This window comes from Fukomys damarensis, unplaced genomic scaffold (assembly GCF_012274545.1).
Source record: "Fukomys damarensis isolate Sample0158 unplaced genomic scaffold, DMR_v1.0_HiC HiC_scaffold_15, whole genome shotgun sequence".
NCBI lineage: Eukaryota > Metazoa > Chordata > Mammalia > Rodentia > Bathyergidae > Fukomys > Fukomys damarensis.
The window spans coordinates 10,318,882-10,344,903 of NW_022900927.1; the positions used below are offsets into that span (position 1 = coordinate 10,318,882).

Below are 26,022 nucleotides of genomic sequence, written 5' to 3' on the forward strand. Positions count from 1 at the left end.
GTTTCACTACATAATCAGCTGGCTCCAAGGCAGGGTGGCAGAGGGGCAACAGTTCATGGCAATGGAAGACAGCAAAAGTCAAGAGAGGCCTTAACAGTGTCTCTCTGCCCCCTTTGTCCCATCCAGTCCATGGGATTACGGTGGTACCAAACCACTCACTCACAGATAGTGGTTTAGTAATCACACGCCCTTAATCCTAGCATCACACACTCTAGATTCAGCCACCTTTGAAAAAGATTGCATGAGGCTTTGGGGTGACATCTGGTCACAGCCACAACAGTAGGCTTATCTGCCCACCACCTAAATATCTTTCATTACTGCACATTGTATTTGTAACCATATATTTAGTTGTTTACTTGCTTACTATCTATTTCCTCCAATAAACTTTTAAGCTCTATGAGTTCAGGGGCCAAGTTCATTTTATTCATTATACTCATGTTTATTTTTAGAAAGGAAAAAATTATTGCCCAGTACCCTACTAAGTGATTTACTATACAGTTCACTTAATCCTATCAGTGACTAAGGCAATTGTGTTGTCTCCATTTTGCAAAGGCAGTAAGTGAAAGATCTAGAACTTGAACTCACTTCTGACTCCAAAATTTACGTGTGTGTCCTTGCTTCTATAACCTGGTCCACTAACGATATCGTTATCTTATTTAGAAGGACCATTCCTTTTCTTTTCGTTTGCATGCTCATGAACATGTTCATGAGGCTCTTATACTCAGCGATGGAATTCAGGAAAAAATATTTGTTCTCAAGTTGCTCAGTTAAAATGAGTGACAAACATTACAAGAGATATATTTAGGACACAGGGGGTGCAGAATAGGTGCAACTGAAGGGTCCAGAATTAGGAACACTATATCAAGACAGATTTGGCTGAGTGAGAGGTTGAAAGGATGAGTGAAAGGGAATGATGATGAATTCAAAAGGAAATTCCAGACAGAGGGAATAACATGGGAAAAGGTGGGACAACCTGGGTTAGGCTCAAGCAAGGAACCTACTATGGCCAGCCACACGATGCACATATGAAGTGAGAAGACACAAGGCTGGAGAATCCCGTAGGGTCAATTAATAATGTGCCTTGTGTGTCAGACAGAGAATTTTAACTTATATTGTATAAAAATTACAAGGCAGCATGTCAGGAGTTCTGAACAGGTGTGTTGTATGATCTTATTTCCTTAGGTAGATTCTTCTGGATAAAAAGGAGCAGAGATGTGTATCAAAGCAAGGAGACCATTTTGAAAACTTTCGAGTGAGCAGAAGTGAGAGACTAAAAAAACGCAGAGTGAGAGAATGGAGAAGAAAAGGGTTAAGAGGTTTAGGAGGTCATATTAAAACAATTTCACAAGATCAGAGTTAGAGGAAAGGGAGAGTGAGGAAAAATAAACATGATTACTGGGTTTGCACCATCTAGGGGAGCTGGAACCAAGTGGTATCTACAAAGTCTGGGCTTAGCAGAGAGGTTTATGCAAAGAATGCTCATGATGTGCACATTCTCACATGAGAATTAAGTGCACACATTAAAGTGAAGTTGCCTCCTGGGAATGGGAAGGGAAGAAATAAAAGGAATCTAAATAGTACTGATAACTCATGAAGGAAAGAAAATAGCATGTCAAGAGATTTCTAGAGATGGGGAGAGGTTGGCATAAGAGACTTAGAGAAGTTAAAGAAGTACTGATGGGTGTTAGATGTGGAAATAAGGTCACTAGTGACTTAAGAACAGTTGTAGTGCAGGCTGGGTGTGGTGGCACACATCTGTAATCCCAGCACTAGGAAGGCTGAGGCAGGAGCATCACTATGAGTTCCAGGCTGGCCCCGGTTATACAGTGAGTTCCAGGCCAGCCTGAACAAGGCTCAAAAAAAGTGAGGGGGCAAGGGAAGGAGGGACAGGAAGAGGAAAGATAGTAATCCTCAAAATTTACCTTAAGACCCTTTACACTCTTAAAAATTACTGTGGACCATATAAGGATTTTGTTTATTTCAGCAATATCTACCAATGTTCACTATAGTAGAAATTGACAAAGAAGTTTAAAAATTACTTCACTTAAAAATAACACTATACATGTTAACATACATATTTTAGCAAAGATAATTATGTATTCTGAAATATAAAAGTGACATTATTTTACTGCTTCACAAATCTCTTTGTGTGTTTAATGGGAGGTAGTTACATTCTCATATCCGATCTGTATTCAATCTACTTCAACATATTACTTTGGTTGATGCATATGAAGAAAACACAGTTTCACGCAGATGCATAGTTGGAAAAGGGAGTTTTTAAAGAGCCTTTTCACAAATAGTTATTTTCTGATACTAAAAGTTGGTAAAGAATAATTTTCTAACAAGTGAGCTGCAAGTTATCTGTTGAGACTCTGAAGTTGTATCAATGAATATCGCACGTTAAAAGTGCTACACTCAGTGAATCATTTACCCCTATGTAAATTTGACTTTACAACGCCCTGAAAGAGTCCCAGAGATTCTAGTCACACTTAGTGAGCTGCTGGGATAAGAGCTGAAGGCTTCAGCTGATTGATGATATAAATGGAACAGTGAACAGAGTACAGGTGAAAAATTCAGCCTCAAACAGAGAAAACTCTTGTTTTGAATCCAGAGAAACAGAGAACTCAATACTGATACGAAGGAAAGGGAGAGTTCTCACATGTGTTTATTTTCTCTGTGAAAGAGAATGTGAGGTCATCTAGGGTGAGGTAAAGAGCTGCAGCCAGTAGATGTCTGCTTCTTCTCCAAGCCCAACTGAAAAGGCAATATTGGCCTTCCTGAGAGAAGACTCTCTTGCTACAAAATATCACCTGATCTTACTTCTATTACAATTATTATATTTTAGTGTTGATGCTTTTTCTTTCTCTGCCAGATAGTGTGCTCTCTAGGCAGGGATTCAACCAAATTCACTTCAGTGACTACACCAAAGATTTGTGTTGAAGTCTGATTTTTTTTAAAAACAGAAATCAAATTTACCTATGGATTTTGCAGTTGCTCCCTTCAAGTTATTTCTCCTTATTTATCCAGATTTTTTCTACTATGATAAGTACAATCTGACTGACAAAGGTATTAAAGGAAGAACTGTTTATTAATCCTAAAAACCACAGCTAAAATGCAGGGAACTGAACATTTTAAAAAAGGACCAGGGGTGAATTGTGTAGCTCTTGGCACCCAGATTTCTAGCAGAAGTGATAGTGTAGGAATACCAGGAAAAGGAAAAGCCTTTTGAAAACTGCTCTGCATATATGCTCACATGTTCCAAATTCCAGAATCTATAATTTTATCTTAAACACATTCATATACCAATCCCAACCGCATACTTGGAAGAACACAAATCATAATATTAACAGTGTTTGCGTGTATGGGGTGTGTGCGTGTGTGTGTATGTGTGTGTGTGATGCTGAGGACTGAACACTGGGCCTCCACATGCTAGGTACTCTACCATAAGCCACAGCTCCAACAATGGTAGTTGTCTCCTGATGATCTCTTACAGTGGTTTTGCTTTCACTTTGCTTTTCTGAATTTTCAGCAATAAAAATATACTATGCAGAAAAACTAAAAAGTGTCACCTTTTTCAAACAATTTTAAGATTTACTTTGGCACACTTAATAAAGGTGGAACAGGATATATCAATGAATAAGTACATGTCTTCATGACTATTTTCTCATACCATTAATTTTTATAATAAAGGAAAGCAAAGCCATTCATATTTTTAAACAAAGTGACTCAGAAAAAGCATACAAGGCGAGGTGGCAATTGAGAAAAATACTAAAATCCGTGTCTGCTTACAGAACCCAAATACCTGTTTTCAAACAAAGCGTTAGGCCCAAAGAGGAGCTCAAGGACTTCCAGAAGTTCTTATCAAATGAATTAAGTTTTAAGATTGTGCTTCATTAGAACTCTCATAAAAGGAAGGAACTATACAGGGTAGAGGGAAGATGGACTTTGAGGCTGCATGAGCCTGTATTTTATAATAGCCAAGTGAACCCAAGGTCACTAAATCAACTTCTCTGAACCTTTGTTTCTTCATCTGAAAAACAGAGATGCCAATATGTAATTACTTTCAGATTCAGAATCAGCAAGTGTGAAAGGCCTAATTTTGTCAAAATAATTAGTCCAAAAAGGCAACAATTATTATTTTATGGTATGTTATTTTTATATGACATTTTAAAAGTACAAATGTGCAGAGTTTATTTAAGCTCAATTTTTAGAATAGTGAAGGACTACCTGTTTGATACAAACAAGAAATCTGAGAATATAGTTAAGCTTTTCAGATGTGGCAGTCTTATTTTATCAAGCACAGTACTTTTAATATATTTAAATCTAATACATTAATCACTTTCATGAATTCTTAACAAAATATAACCATTTTTATTTTTTAACAAATAGTATCACAATTATGTCCAAAAGGAGATAGTTTCCAAACCTATTTTGTCCTTTTTAAAACTGGGTTATATGCTGTTATGCCACCAATTAAGCATAAATCTTTCATGAACGATGACCTATGTCACTGGCAGACAATTTAAAGTGCTTTTGATGTGTTTAAAATATGTATCATGCATTTACCAAATATTTACTGTCTACTTTGTGCTTTACATTAATACCAGTCCCTGGAAATAAAGCATTAGAAAAATTAGAGAAATAAAAAGCCATGAACTCATGAAGCTTGTATTCTAATGAAGGAAGACAGGCAGTAAGCAAATGAATAAATTCTATTGTATATTAGATGACACCAAGTGGAGTGAAAAAACAAACAAATGGGGTTGCAATTTTAAGTAGGGTAGTCAGAGTGGGCCTTGATAGGAAAGTTCTATTTGACTGAAAGTCTGAAGGAAAGAGAAAGCTAACTCCTGGAGTATCTGTGGGGAAAGTTTTCGGGAGGAGTAGAATGAAGACAGACCTTGAGGTTGCATAGGCCTGGATTTTATCATAGTCAGCTGTGACCAGGGCCTGTAAATCAAGGATAGACGTGCACAGCAAAGAGCCAGTGAGACTGGAAAACAGGCAGCAGCAGAGGGAAAAGGCGCCATCCCTCCTGGGCCTTAGAGCCCTTGTATTGACTTTATTTCTGAGTGAGATGAGAGACTGGAAGTTTGAGTGCAGACATGCTGTCTGCATGTTTTAAGACTGCTGACACTAGAGGATGCTGGAGTAAGGGCAGAGAAATAGGGAGAGACCGATTAGGGAAGTACACCAATAACCCAGGTAGGAGGTGCATGCGGTCTAGACCAGAGGGTGGCAGAAGAGGTGCATAAATTCCAAGATGCTAGGGATTCTGAGGCAGAGCCAATGGCATCCGGTGTGTTGCACAGAGGGAAAAGATGGCACAGAGGCTGTCGACTTGAAGTTTCCAGATATACCATGGTGAAGATTGGAAAGCACAAGTTAGGCCTGGAGGATCAAGAGCTCAGTTTGAACCGGTAGAAACCAAACTTCTGATGACCAATTAGCGTGAAAACAGACAAATAAAAAAAATGTGAACTTTCCAACAAACTTCAAGAATTACTCCCAGAAAGGGAAAACAAATTTTAATATTCTCTTCTTTTAAGGTGCCTTAGGCAGAAATACTTGTGAAACTAGTCTATTTCTTTCTATTCCAAATGGCTAAAAGCGCTCTCAGGGTTTGCTTTTTGGCCTTTTGTCTTGTTTCCAAGGTGTTACCTGCTAATGCACTTACCTGAACCTACAAACGGGCCTTCCCACCTTCTAATTCCCTGAAGGCTGCAGGCCCGAGAGAAAATTTTGAGGCTCTGACAGCTTTCCAGGTGACAAGCATCTCCGCAGGGCTCTGGCCTCGCTTCCGGGTTCTCCGGAGGTGGCCCCGCGAACCGGCTCGCCTGGAAGTCTCGAACCTTGAAAGAAGGTCCATCTGAGCTACAGAAGAGACGACGCCCCTGCAAGCTTCAGGATCATCAGACCAACTTTCTGGTTCCAAGGGACCCACCCAAGTTCTAACCTCTGACTACGTAGCCTACTTTCTCTGATTTTCCTCAACGGGACGATAGGGAGATTTAGGGTTCGCAACGCCCGGAGAAAACCCTGGAGCAGAGGGCTCCAGCCCGCCGCGGACTCGAGCCAACCTTCGCCGCAGGAGGCGCCGGCACAGGAAATCCTTACCTGAGCAGAGATAGATTCAAAGCCAGGCAGAGCCAAGGACTGACAATCAGAACAGGAAACACGCGGGTGGGGCGGGGCCACCGGGAGTGGGCGGGGACAACCCGGTAAGGCCCCGCCCGTTCCTCTAGGCGGCTCCGCAGCTCGCGTAGGGCCGCTTCAAGTTCCCCCGCTTCGGATGCTGAAAACGGTATGGGTTCGGGCCTGCGCACTCTGTAGCGCGGAGGACCACTCCACGTGGACGTGAGTCGCTGGCGCTGCAGCCCTGAGTAGTGGGGCCTGTACTGCATATGGCTTCGTGGATGGGTCAGTGCTGAGGATCTGCACGCTTGCCCCAGGAGGACGGCGGCGTGGGCTAGGAACGTGTGGTGCTCCCGAGCGAGGCCTCGCGGCCTGGCAGGCCGCGCCTCCCACGCTGGGTTCGGCGGAAGGGGCGTCAGCAGGGCGGGTCTGGCTGCACCCCGCGGCTGGAGAAGAGCACGGAGGAGAAGCCCCTGCTTCCTTCCGTGTTTAACCCTTACCGGGATCCTTGCTCAACCCACGGCTTCTTCACTCAGCTCAGCAGGTTGTCCCTGAGGAACGTGCACGTTCACGCGCGACCCGTCGCGCCCGTCCTCTACTTCCGGTCCATTGGGAGCTGCTTTTCTGGAACTCCCGCGTGGTGTCAGCTCTCCCCAAGTTTGTTTTTTAAAAAATACGTATAAACCTATTTCTTTAGTGTAGAAGGCCTTTGTAGTGATTTTCTTTTTTTTCCCCGGGGAAAAGTAAAAATCATTTTTCTTACATGGCCGACCCCTCCAACGGGGGACTTGTTTTTCCGGCTACTCCAGCTCTTCAGATGTGTGTTGCTGCCTTCCTTCCGTCCTGTTAGAATAGTGTCCTTTGTGATTGTGTCACTCTTCACTCACACGCCTCCAGTGGCCATCCATGGATCACGCAAAGATTCTCAGTCCTTGTTCAGGGCTTGCTGTGTGTATGTGTGCTCCGTACCCTGGCGTAGCCCTCCTTTACCAAAGATCCCTGGCAGGGCTGTTTTTCTTGAACAGGTCGCAAAATTGCATATTTTGTTTGTGCCTTCCTTACTTGTAACGTCTCTGCCCGGTTTCTGTCTCGAACTCTCTTAAGGACTCGCGTCTCATTCACTTTCCTCATCACTAGGACAAAATACCTGACACCTGCAATTTAAAGGCGGAATGATTTATTTTGGCTTACAGTGTGTAGAGGTTTTACTGTACAGTAGCCGGCTCCAAGGGAGGGTAGTATGGCAGAAGTGCATGGCAGAAGAGAGCTGAGGAGAGCTACTTAGGGTATGGTGTCCAGGAGACAGCAAGGGAGGAGTGGGGGGGGGCATGGACTAACCTGTCCAAGCCAGTGCCCCAGTGACCCACCTCTTCCTACCAGACCTCACCTCGTAATAACAAGTCAGTTAAAAACCCTCATAATCCAGTCACCTTCCAGAGCCCCCACCTGTGAGCACATGTGACTCTTGGGGAACGTGGAGGTATAAATCAGCAAATGGCTGGCTACTCCTCGCGTTGCTCCTTTCCTGATTATCATAGGCAAAAGTAATCCTTTTTTCCTCTTCGCTCTTACAGCTCATATTTTCTACTAGTTGTTTGTACAACTATCAGTATTGATTGCAGACCTTCTATAATCTTGACACTTCCTAATGTGGGCCAATCATTGGTAAGGCAGATAATGTTCCTGTTCATATGGGGTTGACATTAGGATAGGAGAGAGAAAAACAGTAAATAATACAGAAAAATATTCGCTAGAAATACTATCCAAAAAATTAAATAGAATGACTTGCAGGTTCCTATAGATTATTGGTCAGAGAGATTTCTGGGAATATGAATCCTAAAAAATGCAGCTGTATAATTGGAGAAGAAACAATTAAGTAGCAGGAACAGTTAGCATGAATGTAATAAAGAACACCAGTTAGGACCGGGATTTAGCTCAGTGATTCTGCTGCCTGCCTTGTAAGCGCAAGTTCCCAGGTTTGATCCCTGGTAAAAACAAAACAAAACCAAAAAAAACAGAAGACCAGTTAGCAGACTAATGAATTAAAGGTACAAGAAAAGTTTGGAGAATGCACAGGGTCTAGAACCTTCGGTGTCTTTGGAATTCAGAAAAAATAATTTGGACTTTACAATAAGTGTGATTATAGGGTTTTAAACAGTTGCAATAAAATTTATCTTTTAAAACAGCATTCTGGCTGCTACACAGAGAATGAACCATAGTGGCCGAGACATAGAAGTAGGGATTAGAGGCCTACACAATGTCTTACGAGTTTTGGGGACAGAAATACTAAAATAGGGCTGATGGGAGGATGGTGGGAGTGACTGGGAGTCAGGTGTTTAAACTTTGATGGTTTCTGGTGATGAGAAACTCAAAAGTTACACCCATAAGAGCCAATGATCAAAATGAAATGGAGGAGGTTGAGAACAAAGAACTGAGGAACCAGGGTACTGAGTAGATGCTCCATTTAAGTGATAATGAAGTTTTGCTGGATAAGAAGGTAGTGAGCCAGAAATCAGCAGACAAAAATGTCAAAAGGGACCAAAGAGGATGACAGCAGATGGTAAAGCCTGTTGCCATGATCTGCAAAGAAACTGGTTCTTTTGGACCTAGAAGACGAAAAAATGCTTTGGAGAGATCATTGACAAAACATTTATAACCTGGTCCTAAAGGTTGATAATTGTGAATTGAAAAATAGCCTTCATTTGAGAAGATAACTGAAGAAGCAGTCTGGGAAATAGCTATATATTGATTAGGGCAAGAAGTGGGACTATGCAGGAATCAGAAAATAAATATACCTTTTGTTTTGTTTTGTTTGTTAGAAATTTAAGATACAGAGACTTTGCTGTGATGATTGCATGACACAGTGGACAGGATCAAGACGGGAAGCGGTTTGCCAAATTGGTTCAGGTTAGTAGATTACATTGTGGAAATGGGATGAAGGACCACATGATGATAAATTTTCTGGATAGTGCGGCTACCACAGATAACTAAATAGTGAGGTTTTTGACAGTTTATTTTTCCCACAGCCCCATGTGGTATAGTAATGATGAGTTCTGTGTCAGCTGAAGGCTTTTCTCAGAAAACTGTTCTCTTGTCTACTGCCCAAGAAAATCCCACAAGGGTTTCTTCTCTCTGATGCCAATAATATGGCTAGAATTTTCTTGTGGATCAACGTCAGAATTCTGTGTTGGGGGGCTTTATAGGAAGCTTAAGGTCTGGGACTGATTAAACCCTGTTGAGATATAAACAGGTTGTAAGTTGATTTTTATAACATTTCTTACTTATCAATTTAAACTTTTTTTTCCTGTCTTATTGTTCACTCTCCTGTTCTAACCTCTAATATATAAAAATCTGGCTATAATTAAACTATTATTATAGAATTAGTGGAAAATTTAAGCTCCAGTGGTGAAACCAGCCAAATCATTGTGAAATAGTCCTGTTCTTGTCTTTTTATGGGCCTAGAAATAATTACTTTTAAGATAAACTTGAAATTTGCCCACTTTAATCCTACTTATTAGACAGGACCCTGGAATGAGTGAAAAATCAAGTTATAAATCACTAGTTATACCGAAAATAGTTTGCCTATTTAGCTTGGTATATGGATGTCAATGTACACATGATATATGGCCGTAAATCATTAATGTAATTCATGAGAGCTCTGTATGAAAAGTGACAATTAAGTAAATCTTGCAAAACCGTTTCTTTGTTGTTATTTGCAACTTTTCTTTCTGGTAACTGACTCTATTTCTTTTGTAGGCATTGCTATGTAGAATGGAAGAGGATACAGATTATGGAATCTGGTTTAGTTCTTTGTGTTTCATTAATGAGCATGTTGGATTTCAGGGTACTATAAAAAGCTCACCAAGTGACTTTATTGTTATTGAGATTAATGAACAGGGACAATTAGTTAATACAACCATCAATGAACCTGTTTTGGTTAGTGAAATGCTACCAGAGATGAATAATTTTGCCAAAAAACCAAAACTAGATCTTCAAAATTTGTCTTTTGAAGGTAGAAGTAACCAAGAAGTTAATACTTCGGCTCTTTACTCCAGTGGTGACCAAAACCATCAGTTGTATTCAGAAAAAAAAGATACTATTGATGACAGGACATCCAAACATGAAGAAGAAAAAGCAGATGTATTAAGCTCATTTTTAGATGAAAAAACTAGTGAATTACTGAATCAATTTGCCTATGACATAAAAGAGAAGTGGAATTCAAGAACTGAGTCATTTGAACAATTCCCTGAATTTTCATTAGGCAAAATCCTTGACAAAAACCAGAGGGCTAGTTTACATAGTGCTATTAGGCAGAAATTTCCTTTTTTAATAACTGTAGGAAAAAACAGTGAAATTGTTGTAAAACCAAATCTTGAATATAAGGAACTATGTCACTTGGTATCTGAAGAAGAAGCGTTGGAGTTTTTTAAATATTTAGATGCTAAGAAAGAAAATTCCAAATTTACCTTTAAACCTGATACAAACAAAGATCACAGAAAAGCTATCCATCATTTTGTCAACAAGAAGTTTGGAAACCTTGTAGAAACCAAATCTTTCCCTGAACAGAATTACAATGCTAGTAACCCAAACACAGTGATAACAGTAAGATTTCGGGAAAAAACACACAAGCATGGAAAAAGGTCTCTTGGATGCCAGAAAGAAAAAATTATACATACAGGTAATTTAATAAAACATCATCATTTTCTTAGAAAAACTTAGTTAAATTTAAAGTTGAGTGGAAGCTGAATTATTTAAATAATTCAAACAGACTTGACCAGAGAGGCATTGGAAATAATATGTGGGTCTGTTACTTAATGAAACATAAAGCCTGTCAAGTTACACTGAATGTAATAATTAGCCTTATTGATGGGAGGGTGAGTGAAATAAATATTCACAATTAATACAGTCACAAACATAGGAAGTTGAAACAGTTATTTTGGGCTTAATAAGTTTTATTGATGTTAAATTTTGATTTCCTATTTTGAAAGTCATCTTAATTAAAATTAAGTATTTAAAGAAGTGTATGTTTGCTGTGCTTCCTAAAGTAAAAATATTTGCAAAAACCAATTTCTATCTCAGGGAACCTTAAAACTTCTGTCAGTCTACTCTAAGATGGGCTTACACTTCAGCATGCAGTATAATCCCATAAAGGTTTTTGTTAAAACAATCTTTCTAGCCAGGGATTTAGCTCAGTGGTGCTACCACTGCCTGCCTCGTAAGCAGAAGGTCCTGAGTTCTATCCCTGGTACCAAAAAAACCAAAACAAAATGGACTTTCTAGTGTTATTTCCAGTTTCTGATTTGGAAGGGATAAGTGGGGCTTACACAAATTCCTCAGTACTGCTCTCTCTGCTGATTTAGGGAGTATTTTTTGAGAATTACTATTTCAGGGAAAATGTGTAATTCTTCTGATGGATGGAAAAATGAAATTTCACTGAATAATTCCAGCTGATTATATCTGACTTTTGTATATCTAACTTGGAGGATGGAACATGTTTCAGATGCTCATGTTTTACAGATTTGTTTAGCACATCAGTTTAAAGGAAAGTAGCAGTCCAAGTTTACGCAGATGTATATGGTGCAGAAGCAGGATTGTACTCTGTAGGGACTCCAGGATATAAATGAAGAGTTGGGATCTTAAAGTTATGTGGGTTGGAATATAAACTGACTTTCGTTTACGAAGATTAATGAAATTTTAAATCTCTTAAAATTGAACTTCCATAGTTATAAAAACAAGAGTAAGGTTGTAGGCAAGAATATAATTGATATATGGTAGCTGCTTTTTTTTTTTTTGTAATCTAGGATTATTTTTGTTTCAGCTTTTACTCTGCGAAAGGAAAATGTGGAGATGTTTGAAGCAGTTGGTTTTTTAGCTGCCAAACTTGGTGTGATTCCTTCAGATTTTAGTTATGCAGGCCTTAAAGACAAGAAAGCCATCACCTATCAAGCAATGGTTGTTAGAAAAGTTACTCCAGAGAGGTAATAAGGTATTGCTTTATCAAATAGAAGTTTCTTTTATATTGCATCAAATAAGTAAATACAAGCTTAAAAGCTCAATAATAACCTCACTGTTAGTATTAATTAACTGATTGTAGACTACCAGCACATTTTACAGTGTTAGAGTTGTCTTATAAATGGAGTCATATCTTAAATTTTTATTGAAAATCTAAGAAATTCTAGGATTAAAAACTTAAGATGTGACAGATTTTTAAATTGTCTAAATTTTTCTGAGCATCCTGTACTAATTAAAATAAGCATTTATGTTCAGGAAAATGTCTTATAAATCATTTCTTCCTAATCATTTTGATACTTGTGTGCCTTTATTTTTATGGTTTCTTGCATTTACATTCTTGTTAAGTAGAATGCAAAGTACTAAAATTTTGCTTTCCTTCAGCTTAACAGTTTTAAAAATTTTTGTAGTAAAAATATTTTTGTGAAATATATATAGTCAATGTAGAAGATTGAAAAAGTAGAAACAAGTATTAAAAAATTGTCACTCATGATATCACTCCTCAAAAATAACTGCAGTTAGCATTTTGATCTATTTCAAGATATTTTTCAGACTATACCACATGCACAGATCACACACATATTACATATATAAAGATTACATGCAATTCATATTTTTTAAAAATTATAAAAATTTATGTTATGAAATATTTCAAAATCATATCCATGGTACAGGCTTATTTAATAGTCATCTATTTTTGGAAATAGGAATTATTTCCAATTTTTGCTGTAAATAATATTGTGATTCATGTTCTTATACTAGAATCTGCATCTTGTGCATACTTTCCTTGAGATTAACTTCAAAAAGTTGTATCATTGGCCAAAATTCAGCCTAAATTAATATTTTAATCCTTAGTCATCAAGTATTTCAGTATCACTATTTGTAAGTAGATTTTTCTAAGTTTTCTTAAACTCTCATATATGGGACAAAACTAGGTATGATTGTGTCTTTGTGGTCAAGAACTACAGTGTGGGGTAAGAAAGGAGAACTTCAGATTAGGTATTTAAGATAAATATTTAAAGGAGCAATAAACAGTCTGCCTTTAAAGGTGGTTTTAGTGAGGACCACAGAAAACATGGATGTAAAGGAAAATTTATATTAGCTGCTACAACACCTTGACATCTATGCTAAGAAAATTTTGGTCTGTTTAGATGTTGGGGAAGAATTGAAGGTTTGAATAAGGAAGTGTTTAAAGCAGAATTTCAGGAAAATTGTCTGCTGCTGGTGATTTTTCATGGTAATATTGGAAGAAGAACGGCTAGAAGGGCAAGAGCAGAGTCTGGGAATAAGGTGGCCCATCACTGGGATACAGAGTACCCTGACTTTGGGGTTTTCCTGGAAGATTGGGAGAACAGTTGGGTGATTATTTCACTTGAACTAAGAAGTCAGGAGCCTACACAGGTAGAGTGATAGCATTAGTAATGTATATTCAAATTCCTGAAGTAACTGTTAGTGTACTCTCTTAATAGTGAATATTGGTGTGCATTTGCTGAAATAAAGAGTACCTGTATTCTCATCTGAGGAATTGCCTGGCATTGATCATTTAAAATCATACATCGAAGTATATTTTGAATGTAAGATTTAACTGAGTCTGTTTGATTTATCACTCACAGGTTGAAAAGTATTGAAAAAGAAATTGAAAAGAAAAGAATGAATGTGATTAACATTCGATCTGTAGATGATTCTCTTAGGCTTGGTCAACTCAAAGGAAATCACTTTGATATTGTCATTAGAAATTTAAAAAATAAAATAAATGATTTTGCAAACCTGAGAGAGAGAATTTGGGAGGCAATAGAAAATGTTAAGGTAAGTAAACTCAATTTTAAATAGAGTGTTACAAGAAAATCTTCATAGTACCTCTCTTTACATTGAGGAAAGAAGGGCAACTTATTTTTCTTTATGTGCATGTATAATTATTTTAAATGATAATTAGAACCATGTGACTTATTTTTCATTTTCTTAGTACATTATTATATTAAAACCAAACATAGGTATAGTTTTAAAAATACAGTACAAGGTAGGGAGTTTCACGAAGAAGGAAGGAGAATCTCTGTATAAGGAGAGGAATTTTTAAATAAATGTTTTCCTTGTTGAGTAATATTTTAGAGAAATTTACTTTTTGGAAATTTTGTTCAGTAATTCTTTTCAGAATTTTTTTTTCTTTTTATTAAGTTTATTGGTACAATCTAGGTATACAATACAGTTACATTCATTATTGGTATCCTGTACCTTTACAAGATAGGTGTTGATTCTCATTTTAGAAATTCTTAATAAATATGTTACTTTTAAGATTGTGCATCATCTTTTGAATCTAATTTTGAATTGTCTTCTCTATATATGTACATATTATAAGTCATATAGTTATGTCTTATAATAAAAATTATGTTTTTAAATGCCATGCCTGCTATTTAAATATGCATATAAAAACATAGTTTTTAGTCTGATCATCTAGGGGTCAGCAAATTTTTCTATAAAGAACTGATAATATGTTTTGCTTTGTAGGCATATGGTTCCCTATTGTAATCAGTCAGCTGCCACTGTGTGGAAGCAGCTATACAATATATAATAAATGAGCAGACTGTGTTTCCCAAAATGTATTTATAAAAATGAGTACTGTATTGAGCCATATTTGACCTCTGGACTCTAGGAGTTTGCCAATCCCTGATCTATACCAGCAATTCCCAACCGGAGGAGCTTTAAACAAATTTCAGTCGTCAATTTCTTCTTTCAGGCCAATTAAGTAAGAACTTTTGGGGGTGAAGCTTTTCCACTGGTATTTTAAAATAAGGCCCTACTTAATTCTACTCTGCTGCAAATATTGAAAGACTGATTCATTTTGACCACAAAACCTTTTTTTACAATTTTATACCAATCTAATAGGAAGACAAGCAAACAAAACCTGGCTGTCTTACAGTCAGGAAATATCTTCTAGCTAAATATCTTCTGTATTGATCACTTTCACCTATCTGTAAGGTTTCTCTGGTTAATATATTCTATATACTTTATATCCTTTTCTCCTAATTGACCTTTTTTTTTCATGACTAAAAACTTGCTAAAATGAAATCTCTTACAAATGGAGGGGGATTTCTCTGAACTCTGGTGGCATTTGTTATCAGCCTTTCATTAGTACTTATGAAGGTACAATTGCCTGTTATAAAATTCCCATTAGAAATAATCTTGGGTTTAGTCAACTCTCTTTTTAATTTGCACAATAAAGGGAGTTGAGTGGCCTTAAAAATAAGGAGTCTTTAAATTTTTCATTAGAGATTTATAGCTCTGATTGTTCTATATAATTAATTTGGAGGAGCAGTAGTTAAAATTATTCAAAATTATCTCATTTTAGTTTATTCAAATTTAAAGTGATTAATAAAATTCAACTATGAGATTTAATTCAGGGAATATTTATTTATCTTCAGTTGAGTGTTGTATTTGATGGAAAGATGCCGTTCCTTTTATATGGTGCTGATAAATTGTCTGAGCCTCTTTTATTCAATAGTCTTTGAGTTGATGCTCAGTAACAATTATTGGCTGAATAAACATATTCTCCCTTCATAACATGAGTGTAGAAGAATCTTTTGTCTTTCAGGAAGCCACCTGGGCTTGGTGTTTTCTTGGTGAAAACACATTTAACCACTGACCAGTTTCTATAATAAGACCAATTTACAGTAATAAGTTATAATTTTCTGTTTCTGCTGAGTAATACAGGAGTTTTAAAACATGGCCTGAAGGTTCACCTACATCTAGAGGTGAATTCTCTGCCTCTCCCCAGGAATCTAAACACTGTAATCCTTCACCATAAGAATCCTGTAAAAGTGGTACTATGGCACTTTTTTGGCAGGAGAGGGGGCACACTTTAGGAAACTGAAATGCTAAATAATAAATTAATATGTAAAGGCGTCAAGATTTGTGGAGTTTGAAAATAAATCTGTTTCTCATTCCCAACATCTGACAGCAGAAGAGTCTCAAAATAAGAATTAACTTCAGGGCAGAGATCAGATCCATTTACTAGGTAACCAGCTTATCCTAGATTGCCCAGAAGTTTCCTAGCCTTAGCAATGATAGTCCCATATCTCAGGAAATCCCTCAATAAGGTGACTGGAATGCTGGTCTTATTGCTGACTTTTATTTTTTTATTCATTTATTTTTTACATTTTATTTAAAAAATTTTATTAGTGCATTAGTAGTTTTTATTTTATTAGTTTGTAGTATATAATGATTTTATTTATCGTGTTGATACACACAATACATCTTAATTCTTTTAATGTGTCCTCCCCTTTATTGTAATTGTGTGTTTCTCCTTTCTTTAATTAAATGTTATTTTTCCCACTGGTCCCTGTGTGCCTATTACTGATTATAGGATTTTTAAATTGAACTTATTTACTTAATATATGGGATACTTTACATTCATAGACTAAAGGTTTTGTGAATTACTATGGACCACAGAGATTTGGGAAGGGAAGAAAAGTTCACACAGACCAAATTGGATTGGCACTGCTGAAGAGTGAAATGGTATGGACTTTTAAAAGTATTATCTATCTATTTATTTATACTTACTACACAAGATAGCCTGGTCCTTTGTAAGTATAATTTATGTGTATACACATACATACATATATGACATATGTTACATCATTGACTATAAAGTACCTGCTTATAGAGTATCACATTATAAAAAGGAAAGTATATGTAATACCTCTTATGTGAGACTCAACAGAGAATTGACCAACAACTAAGTCCTTAGTGTACTGAATAGAAATTAGAGAAAATACCCTGTCATCCCATAAATTGGGTATCAGATCATATGGAAATCTAGAGACTTAAAAGAGGAACAATAAATTTGAAAACAAAAATCTGACTAGTCTCAAATGAAACTAAAAGTATGTGTCATAAAAAGCTACATTGTCCATTTAAAATGTTTGTATGTGTATACTTTTAACATGTAATCATATATAATCATATATGTATATATATTTACATTAGAATGGACTACACATAAAGGAAAACTGTAAAAATTATGTTTGAACAAATGTAAGATATTTGTATGATAGTATTATACTTAAGTGATCAACTGTCTCCATATTTCCATCTGTAAGTTGATATATCACAATTATTTTTATTAATTGTGTTGGTACATTTAATGTGTACATTGATAACAGTTTAATCATCATTCTTACTTTACTCTCCAAGGAAAAGGGAATTCACATACCTTGTGGTAGTACATTATCATAGACTTCCCTTCTTAAATTTTATTATATTTTACTTTGGCTGCTTATTTAATCTTTAATAGTAAGCTTTAATAGGACAAGACTGTGCCTCTTTTGTTCAACACTCTATCCCAGTGCCCTACACAGTACCTAGCATATAACACGTGCTTAATATTTGTTTCAGTATATTAACTTCTAAATGAGTATTTGTTCGAATGATTGAATACTGTAAAAGAAGATAGAGTTGAATAACCTTTTTTTTGTTGTTATTCCCTTTGAGACAGGTCTCGCTATGTAGTTTAGGTGGCCCTGAACTCACTATGTACCTCAGGCTGGCCTTGAACTCATAGTCCAGCCTCAGTCTCCTGAGTGCTGGGATTACATGTATGCACCACCACGCTCAGCTCTGAATGACCTTTTTAAGATCCTTTCTTACTCTAGTACAGTACTGTTCTTAGAAATAAATTCCAGTGCTAGAGATAGTAATAAGATTTACCGGCACCATTTTCCAAAGAATTCAGGGAATTGATGACACAAATGAGGGCTATTTCTGTCACATATGTTGATCAAGTTTGAATATTTAGGCCACTACTTTACACTTGTATCTGTATCTCAATTGAATGCTAGAAGTGCACCTGTGCAAGTGAGTGGAAAGGGGGCACTTTGTCCATTCTATAATATTTTAAACTTACATGGAAAGTTTATACAGAAGGTTGTTATTTCTGTGCATAATATTCACTTTAATTTTGGAAAGTGTAAAGAGAAATTTATAACATCAAATAGCATTTGTCAAATGCTTATTCTTTTAGGATGTCTAAGAATTTGCGTATTTTAAAAAAAATTTTTGACATTTTTATTCAACCTGTATTTTCTTGCTTGTTTTTTCAAGGTGAAGGCTGTAAAATTATTTCTTACCCCTGAAGACTCAGAAGATCCTGTAAATAGAGCCAAAAAATACTTTCTTCAAACTGGTATATAAGTTACTTTACCCTGTATGTGACTGTGCAGAGATGTAATGCAACTGTTATGTCAGTGGGGACATTTATTGCAATATACATGTGATAAGAAATAGATTGAAATAGACCTTTTCTTCCTATTTCACATTATCAATTTTACCATTTGAACCTTATTTACACTTTTTGTTTTTCACACCAGAGATGAATGTAACCATATTGGTTACCTTACCTGTACCTATAAACTTAATGGGGAAAAAAAAGGAGAAATAGATTGAAATATATTGTATTTTGAATCATTTTATTGCATGACCTAAGCACTTCATTTTTTGCAAATCTCTGGGACTTTTGTCTCTTCTAAATATTTTCTGAAGTTAGGAAAGTGGGGAGAAATCATTTCTTACTTTTCCCTGGCTAAGAGCCCCTGTGAGAAGAGTTCCAAATTCTAAGGTGGTACTGATGGCAGTATAATTCATTACAACCAAAGGAGACTCAAATGTAAACTAAATGAAAGCATTGTTTTTGATCTAGTTGCCATTTAGTCCTGACTGTCAACTTTGAAAACTTTAGGTCAATGTGGTAATTTCTGTATAGAGAGCTTCATGGGATACACAGGTCTCTCCGAATGAACAATCTTATGCAGATGATTTAACCCTGTAACACTCTCAAAATAGTGCCTGGTACATATTATATACTGGATAAATATTACTTGTATTAAATAATATCAGCAACCATACCACTTTAGGTTCATTCAAATGCCTGATCTACTTACTGAAATAAGGATATGTTGAATTTTACTGAGATAAAGGACTGTAGTTTTCAAATATTTCTGTTCATTATTTTAAATTATATATATGTTATATAGAGATAATCGTTCACAAGAAAGTAATATGTTTGTTCCACACCATGATTTGTGAACAGTGTGCATTTGTGACTTAGGAGAAATCTAATTAATCCTGAAGGAATTTCAGTGTGACTTACTTGCTTGTATCTGTTGTAGAGTCTAAGAACATAATCTCTTCAAGTCAGTGATTTTTAAACTAATCTGCATAAGGAGATTTAATTAACCTAGGAGGTTAATTAAAATACCAAATATAAGGAACTACTTGAATAAACATCTTTGCAGTGGAGCCCAAGAATCTACATTTTAAAAAGCACTCTGTTAGGCGTAGTAGAGTACTTGGAGGATCTGGTTTTCAGTTCTTTCTTATTCTAAAAAGTCTGTGTACATGTCTGTAAAACTATTTAAAAATCTGTGGTCCAAAGCATGTAGCTCAGTGGTACAATGCCTTCCTACCATGTTTGAGGCCCTTGGTTCAATTCCCAGGATCACACACATACACACACCCACACACAAACACATCTAGTCTCTACCAGCTGGGTGATCTGTGGGAATTTTTCTGCTGTTCATTTTAACAGTCCTCTGGAACAGTCCATTTAAAAGAAAGGAATTTAATAGTCTATTTCAAAGGAAGGAATTCCACAAACCATTCTTTTTTTTTTTTTCTCATTGAGTTTATTGGTACATTTTAGGTATACAGTACAGTTACATTCATCATTGGGATCTTGTACCTTTACATGACAGGTCTTTGTTCTCATTTTTTCCCCTTGTCCCTGCCCTCCCTTTACCCCCCCCATAACATACCATTTTAATTTAAGATTTTCTTGCTTTTTTCCCCTAAACTAAGAAGGCAAAAGGAGGGTCAAACAATGAATGACTTCATTTCAAAAAATAGCCTTTTAAGCATAACTGGATTTAACTTATAGTGCCCAAGGGTTATCTGCATATTTAAGGTGATTGCCTCTCATTTAGACAGCATAAGGAAGGGCTCTAAAAATGGCTTCTAAGTAAAAGCAGCTGACTCTCATTTGCTATTCATTTCAGAGGATGCTAAAGGCACACTTTCACTGATGCCCGAGTTCAAAGTTCGAGAGAGAGCATTGTTGGAGGCATTACATCGCTTTGGCATAACAGAGGAGGGGTGCATCCGGGCATGGTTCTCTTTTCCCCATTCTATGCGCATATTCTACATTCATGCATATAGTAGCAAAGTTTGGAATGAGGCAGCGTCCTACAGACTTGCAACCTATGGATCAAAAGTGGTGAAAGGTGATTTTATCTGTTTGGATGAAGATATTGATGAGCATTTCCCAAATGATAAAGTAAGTATTTCATCATAGAGGTGTAGTTAATATACAAGGAACATTAATTTTCAGAAGCCCTGATTTTGGATATAATTTAAACCAAATATGTTTATGTATTTATGTATATGTGTGTGTGTGTGTGTGTGTGTGTGTGTTTTGTTTAATCTGATGCTATGCTGTTAATTTAGGAAAAATAAATTTTAAGAGAATCTTTTCAGTTTCAAGTAAGAGAAATATAACTCAAAACTTATTTAAGGAATAACCAACAAAAATTTATCAGCCTTTAAAACTGAAAACCTTTGGTGATTCAGGCACAGATTTATCTAGGGACTTAAAACCTAATTTATCTTCTTTTTAAAAAATTTAATGTTCCTTCCACAGATCAGTGAGAACATAAAAAAGGTGCATGTTCCATCTCTGCTTTGCAGTATTTTAGATGCAGTTTGGCTTTTAAGATTCATTTAGGGTTAGGGATTTAGCTCAGTGGCACTGCTGCACAAGGTCCTCAGTTTGATCTTTGGTACTGCAAAAAAAAAAAAAAAAAAAGATTCTTTTACAGTCTTTTAGGGGGAAAAATGAAATGTGGCGTTTTACAGTTTAAAACAGATGAATTCATAGTTGGGGAACAGTCAGACAGCAGAAGTATGTTTGTTAGTCAATTGTTTAATATCAACCTGGAAGGATGCTCTAAAAAATAAGACATAGTGCTCTGTACTTGACTGTGTATGTTCAGCATATTCATAAATTATTTAAATCCAGTATGGTAGGAATGCCCATAAATCTGTGAAATACAAAAAACTGGAAGAGATGATGGAAGAAAAATCGTAGTTCAATGTACTTTATCTGTCTTTTGTATTTTGGTTAGGTCACATCTGGGCATGTTGAGCTTTATATCCATTTCTGAATGTAGTAATTAAAAGGGACTATTTCCCCCTCATAAATAAACCCAAAATGAAAAACAGAACAGGGAGGACATCATGGATGAGTAGGGAGAATTAAAGGAAAAGCAAGTCGACTTAGAGGGGATCTTGCACTATATTATACGATGAATGCTTTAGAAATATGAGACTGTTCTTACCCATGTGGGAATATGATAGCTGTCTTTATGCTTGAGCTTTTCTATGGTGCAGAAATCAGAATTGTTCTGTGATTTTCTTTTCTTTTTTCTCTTTGGATTTTTGAGACAGGATCTTGCTGTGTAGTCCAGGCTGGCCTTAGACTCACTATTGTAGCCCAGGCTAGCCTCAAACTCATGGCAGTCCTCCCACCTCAGCCTCCCAAGTGCTGGGATTACAGGTGTACACCACCATGCCTGGCTTTATTTTGTAATCTTCTGTAGTAACATTTCTCAAATTTAATTCATCATATACCTTTTTTTCCTCCTTTCTGTGACACCTACTACTATTCTATGAAACAAAGGTTGACAAATACCATGCCTGCTCAGAGTATTATAATACAGTATTTTTCAGGGTGAGGCTGGGGGAGTTGGTTGTACAGAAGCTGATTTTTTTATTCAACCTAGTAAAGAATAACTTAGTAATTTAGGAAAAAAATGTTGGTGACTGAATTGAAAATATTGCCTTAGAGCAGCCCACCTTTCTCTTTGTCTTTCAACTTTAGTTCCCATAGTTGAAGCAGGAAGAATTACTCTGTAGTCTGCTTTGCCAGAAACACATTGTTAGGAAAAGATGCTGTTTGGGTATATTTATATTCATCATAGGAATCAAATTATACAAAATGGAGTTAGGGAAAATTGATGTCATTTGAACATTTGGGAACCTGTCATTTTCATCATGTTTTTAAACAATAGGTCCATCTGGTAACTGAAGAAGAGGAAGCAGCTGGTACATACACAATACACCAGGTAAATTTGCTTTAAAATTATTATCACTTCAGACTTTGGTATAAGCATTGTTTCAAAAAAAACAAAATATTGACAGGATCCCCCTTTTTAGTAACAAATTATCATTTATTACAAATAAATTCACTTAGTTTATAGTTCTAAAAACTTTCATGAATACATACAGCCATAGACCACCTTAAAAATCAACATAAAGAATAATTTTATGTCTCCCTCAAATTTCCTCGTACTTTTTTTTATAGCTACCCACCACTCCTGTCCCTACTGGAAACCACTGGTTTATTTCCTGTCACTATAGTTTTGCCTTGGAAAGCATATTATATAAATGGAATTGCACAGTATAACTTTTATTTGTGGCTTTTTTCATTTGTGTAATTAATATCTTTGCGATTCATGTTGTGTATATTTGAAGAGTTTTTTTCCCATGTTCCTTTTTCTAATTACCTTTTGGTACTATTCAATCAGTCTGTCTAGAAGTCATCAGCAAAAGAGGAAACCCCCACAGAATGGAATGTTTACTCACAAGCAGCTGAGAAAATAAGCATTGTATTTTCTGTGACTTGGTTAAATTCTTTTTTTAAATAAGTCATTTAAAATTGTTATCCAAAACACTTACATGATAGATCAGTAGAGGCCACTCTTGTGTTACAGAGTATGCTTTTAGGATTCATGATTTCATAGAGATTCAGTCTTTATTGACTACATAGCCCTAACTTCTTGAATCATAATTTGTCTAATGATATCTGCATTGAATCATTTACCTTAGTTATTGCAAGTCCTTGTTTTTGCTTAGCTATTTTCTTTACCTGGTAGTGTTAAAAATGTAGTTTAGTATCCAAAGCACATTTTAGGCTGATTGAAATATTTATATCCTGAGTCTGTGTTTATAGATCTAGGCCTTAGTTGTAAAAGTAAAATGTGGTCATATCTCTTTCTGAAGGCTGTTTCATGTATTTTTTTTTCTTCCCACTCACAGGTGGTTCTTCCAGTACTTGGATACAATATTCAGTACCCAGAAAACAAAGTAGGGCAGTGGTATAGGGAAGTGCTTAGCAGAGATGGACTACAGACATATAGGTTTAAAGTACCTGCTTTGAAACTGAATGTACCAGGATGTTACAGACAGATTTTGAAACATCCCCATAATCTCTCATATCAGCTAGTGAGAGATCATGATATTGATGTCAAAATGCAAGGCTCCCATATTGAGGAAGCAATTAGATCTCTTTTGATCTCTTTTGATCTTAGTGCTTCATGTTACGCTACAGTTTGTCTGAGGGAAATAATGAAGCATGACATTTAAAACTGATACCCTTGGTATACTCATATTTATTTATATATACTCACTCTTTAAAGGAAAGGAAGCTAAAATTTCCTGAGCATCTTCCATATGCTAAGCACTTCATAATTGTTGTCTTGTAATTTTCACAGCATGCTAGGAAGTTGGAATTTGATGCTTTAAAGTTCCAGGAAAGTAAGTGTCAGAGTCATTTTAAGATCTGTGTGACTCCAGTGCCTGTTTTTTCTATTATATCATGCTTCAATGACCTTTGTTCACTGTCATAAAATTTAATCTTTTTAAACTACTGGAAATGTAGACTGTAAGATAACATTTAAGAAAAAAGTATTATAAGGGTAAAACTCTAGCTCATTGGTGGCAAACCTATGCACATATGCCGAAGGGGTGACTGTCAACAAGCAAGCCACGTTGCCCCAGCATCATCCCAGCAGCAAGCATCAGATATTCAAGATTAATGGCAGTGCTGGCATTTTGTGATAAGTTAATGGGGTTTGGGTTGCAGTTTTTACCCCTTTATGAGATAAATAATCTTTGATGAAGTAAAAATTTTCATACAGTTTTTATATCTTGGCCTACATTGATTTCCTAAATCTTTTTTCTGTTACCTAAAACAAAGATTTTAAGACAAGTCTGTGCCCTGACATCAGCTCTGACATATGCTAGTGTCTTAGAATGTGTTATTCTTTTACGAATCAAGGCAGGAAGATTGCTTCGAGTTCAAGGCCAGCCTAGGCTACATAGTGAGTTCAAGGCAGTCTGAACTACATAGTAGGATCCTGTCTCAAAAAAAAAAAAAAAAAAAAAAAAAAAAAAAAAAATCAGGTAGCATCAATTTCATGAATGGCAAAGAACACAAATGTCTGCAGCTTTTATGTTGCTAGACAAAACATTTTGCCCCCTTGAAAATTTTAATGTTTGACAGATTAATTGGCCCACATTCATAAATTGTCTTTTTTTTTTTTTTTTTTTTTAAAGACAGCGATTCATCATGTAGTTGAGGCTGGTCTTGAACTCACTGTGTAGCCCGTGCTGGCCTCCTGCCTCAGCCTCTCAAGTGCTAAAATTACAGGTAGGCATCACCACACCTGGCTCTCATAAATTATCCTTAATGACTTTTTAATCAGTTATATTTGCGGTGGGAGGGTGACTGATATTTATTTATAGGGAAGATCCTTTCAGTGCTGGGATGGTGATGAAATTTAAAGAGCAGTATGGAACATTAAATATCAGTAACCAGGTACTTTAATATATTTTATGTCAGTTTAACAACTTGGGGACCGTTAGCCCAAGAGAATTAAATTCAAGAGAAGGCAAAGGTTATATGTAATGCAAAATTTGTTTATTATATCATGTTGTATATAATAAATTATAATTGATGTTAAAGTCAAGCATTAAATAACTAATGTAAGTAAAATAGGATAAACCAAATGGATGGCAAGGATGTAGTTATTAAAAATGAAGGATTTAGTAACATTAGAAAATATTACCCCCCGCAAAGCAGAATACGTGTATCACATTAATGCAGTAATACACTGAATTCACCTTTTAAAAATGAAAAGCATATCAGCATAGTGATTAAAAGCATGTATATGGAGACAATTCTTCCAGTTTGAAATCTGGGGCTATGTTACATACAGCGTTGGGGAGATGATTTAAACTTGTATGCTTCATACAGCTATTACTAACTTCATAGGATTGTTGTGAAGACTGTCTGAGTTAATATGTGTAAAATAGTCATAAAGGAGTGCCTGGAACTTAAGTTATTGCTAAATAAATATCTGCAGGTACAAGTTTAGGAGACAAAGAAAAAAGAAATACAGATATTCAGATAAAATGATGGTGTGTTTAAAGTACATTTGTGTCATTTTATATTTTAGCAATAAATAAATTGGACGCAAAAATTGGATATTATAGTCTTAATTTTTAAAAATTACCTTCACAGTTCTAATGTTTATTGAAAATGAAGTGATTCCCTACTAGGTAGCAAAAGAATTTGAGAAAAAAATGTTCTATTTTATAAGATAAATTATATCTTATGAATCTTATCAGAAAATAAGATCAATTATTAAATCCTACTTTTCTTTTAAATGTTGAATTGTTAGAAAATATAAAACCATAAAAATCTACTATCAGTAATACTTTCTTCACCTGTAGGTGGCACTGTAATTTTAGATATCCTATATAATATTTAGTACAGTAACTTGCTTTAGTCATGTATAAAGACAGGATCACTGTTTGTTTCATTATAAAATATATTTTGATATTATGTGAAATAATATTTCATCATGATTTGCCATGATAATTTTTTACAGTTTAGGAACTTTATTAATGTGCTTTGGACCAACTAATGACTGATCTAAGTTTTCATGGGCATTTCAAACCATAAGTATGCCCTTTGGTTTTGTTTTTTAATTT

The 26,022-nt window shown here is 35.9% G+C and overlaps 2 protein-coding genes across 11 annotated transcripts in view; one reads left to right on the plus strand and one right to left on the minus strand.

Moving 5' to 3' along the window:
* Irak4 (interleukin 1 receptor associated kinase 4) overlaps positions 1 to 6,237 on the minus strand; it is a 24,445-nt gene extending 18,208 nt beyond the window's left edge. Inside the window, exon 1 of one of the 2 annotated variants that reach the window (XM_010615398.2) lies at positions 6,118 to 6,237. The gene's annotated coding sequence lies outside the window, so the exon portion shown is untranslated. Of the gene's footprint in view, positions 1 to 5,677; positions 5,701 to 6,117 lie in introns of those variants that run through there. The other variant, XM_033763580.1, reaches the window with a different exon arrangement.
* On the plus strand, positions 6,226 to 24,597 carry Pus7l (pseudouridine synthase 7 like). Of its 9 annotated transcripts, XR_004517243.1 has the most exons (12): positions 6,737 to 6,792; positions 7,710 to 7,800; positions 8,955 to 9,042; positions 9,892 to 10,813; positions 11,954 to 12,113; positions 13,758 to 13,950; positions 16,555 to 16,653; positions 18,238 to 18,319; positions 20,187 to 20,464; positions 22,257 to 22,310; positions 23,284 to 23,781; positions 24,583 to 24,597. XR_004517243.1 is itself a non-coding variant. In XM_010615405.2 (11 exons), exons 4-11 carry the CDS (start codon positions 9,907 to 9,909, stop codon positions 23,608 to 23,610), a joined length of 2,100 nt encoding a protein of 699 aa, XP_010613707.1. In that variant the 5' UTR covers positions 6,291 to 6,357; positions 7,710 to 7,800; positions 8,955 to 9,042; positions 9,892 to 9,906; the 3' UTR covers positions 23,611 to 24,361. The 9 variants fall into 9 exon arrangements, 8 of the variants coding, with proteins under 8 accessions (XP_010613708.1, XP_010613706.1, XP_010613707.1 ...); XM_010615405.2 differs by lacking the exons at positions 6,737 to 6,792; positions 24,583 to 24,597 and adding an exon at positions 6,291 to 6,357 and having other exon boundaries at positions 23,284 to 24,361; XM_010615402.2 differs by lacking the exons at positions 6,737 to 6,792; positions 24,583 to 24,597 and adding an exon at positions 6,349 to 6,420 and having other exon boundaries at positions 23,284 to 24,361.
* Positions 24,598 to 26,022: the final 1,425 nt, after the last annotated feature.

Excerpts from the sequence above, each read along its gene's own strand:
- Pus7l (XM_010615406.2), top strand. The coding sequence starts at position 9,907 with ATGGAAGAGGATACAGATTATGGAATCTGGTTTAGTTCTTTGTGTTTC. Across the intron at positions 16,654-18,237 it reads CACTGCTGAAGAGTGAAATG|GTGAAGGCTGTAAAATTATT; the intron begins GTATGGACTTTT and ends TGTTTTTTCAAG. Across the intron at positions 18,320-20,186 it reads AAAATACTTTCTTCAAACTG|AGGATGCTAAAGGCACACTT; the intron begins GTATATAAGTTA and ends TATTCATTTCAG.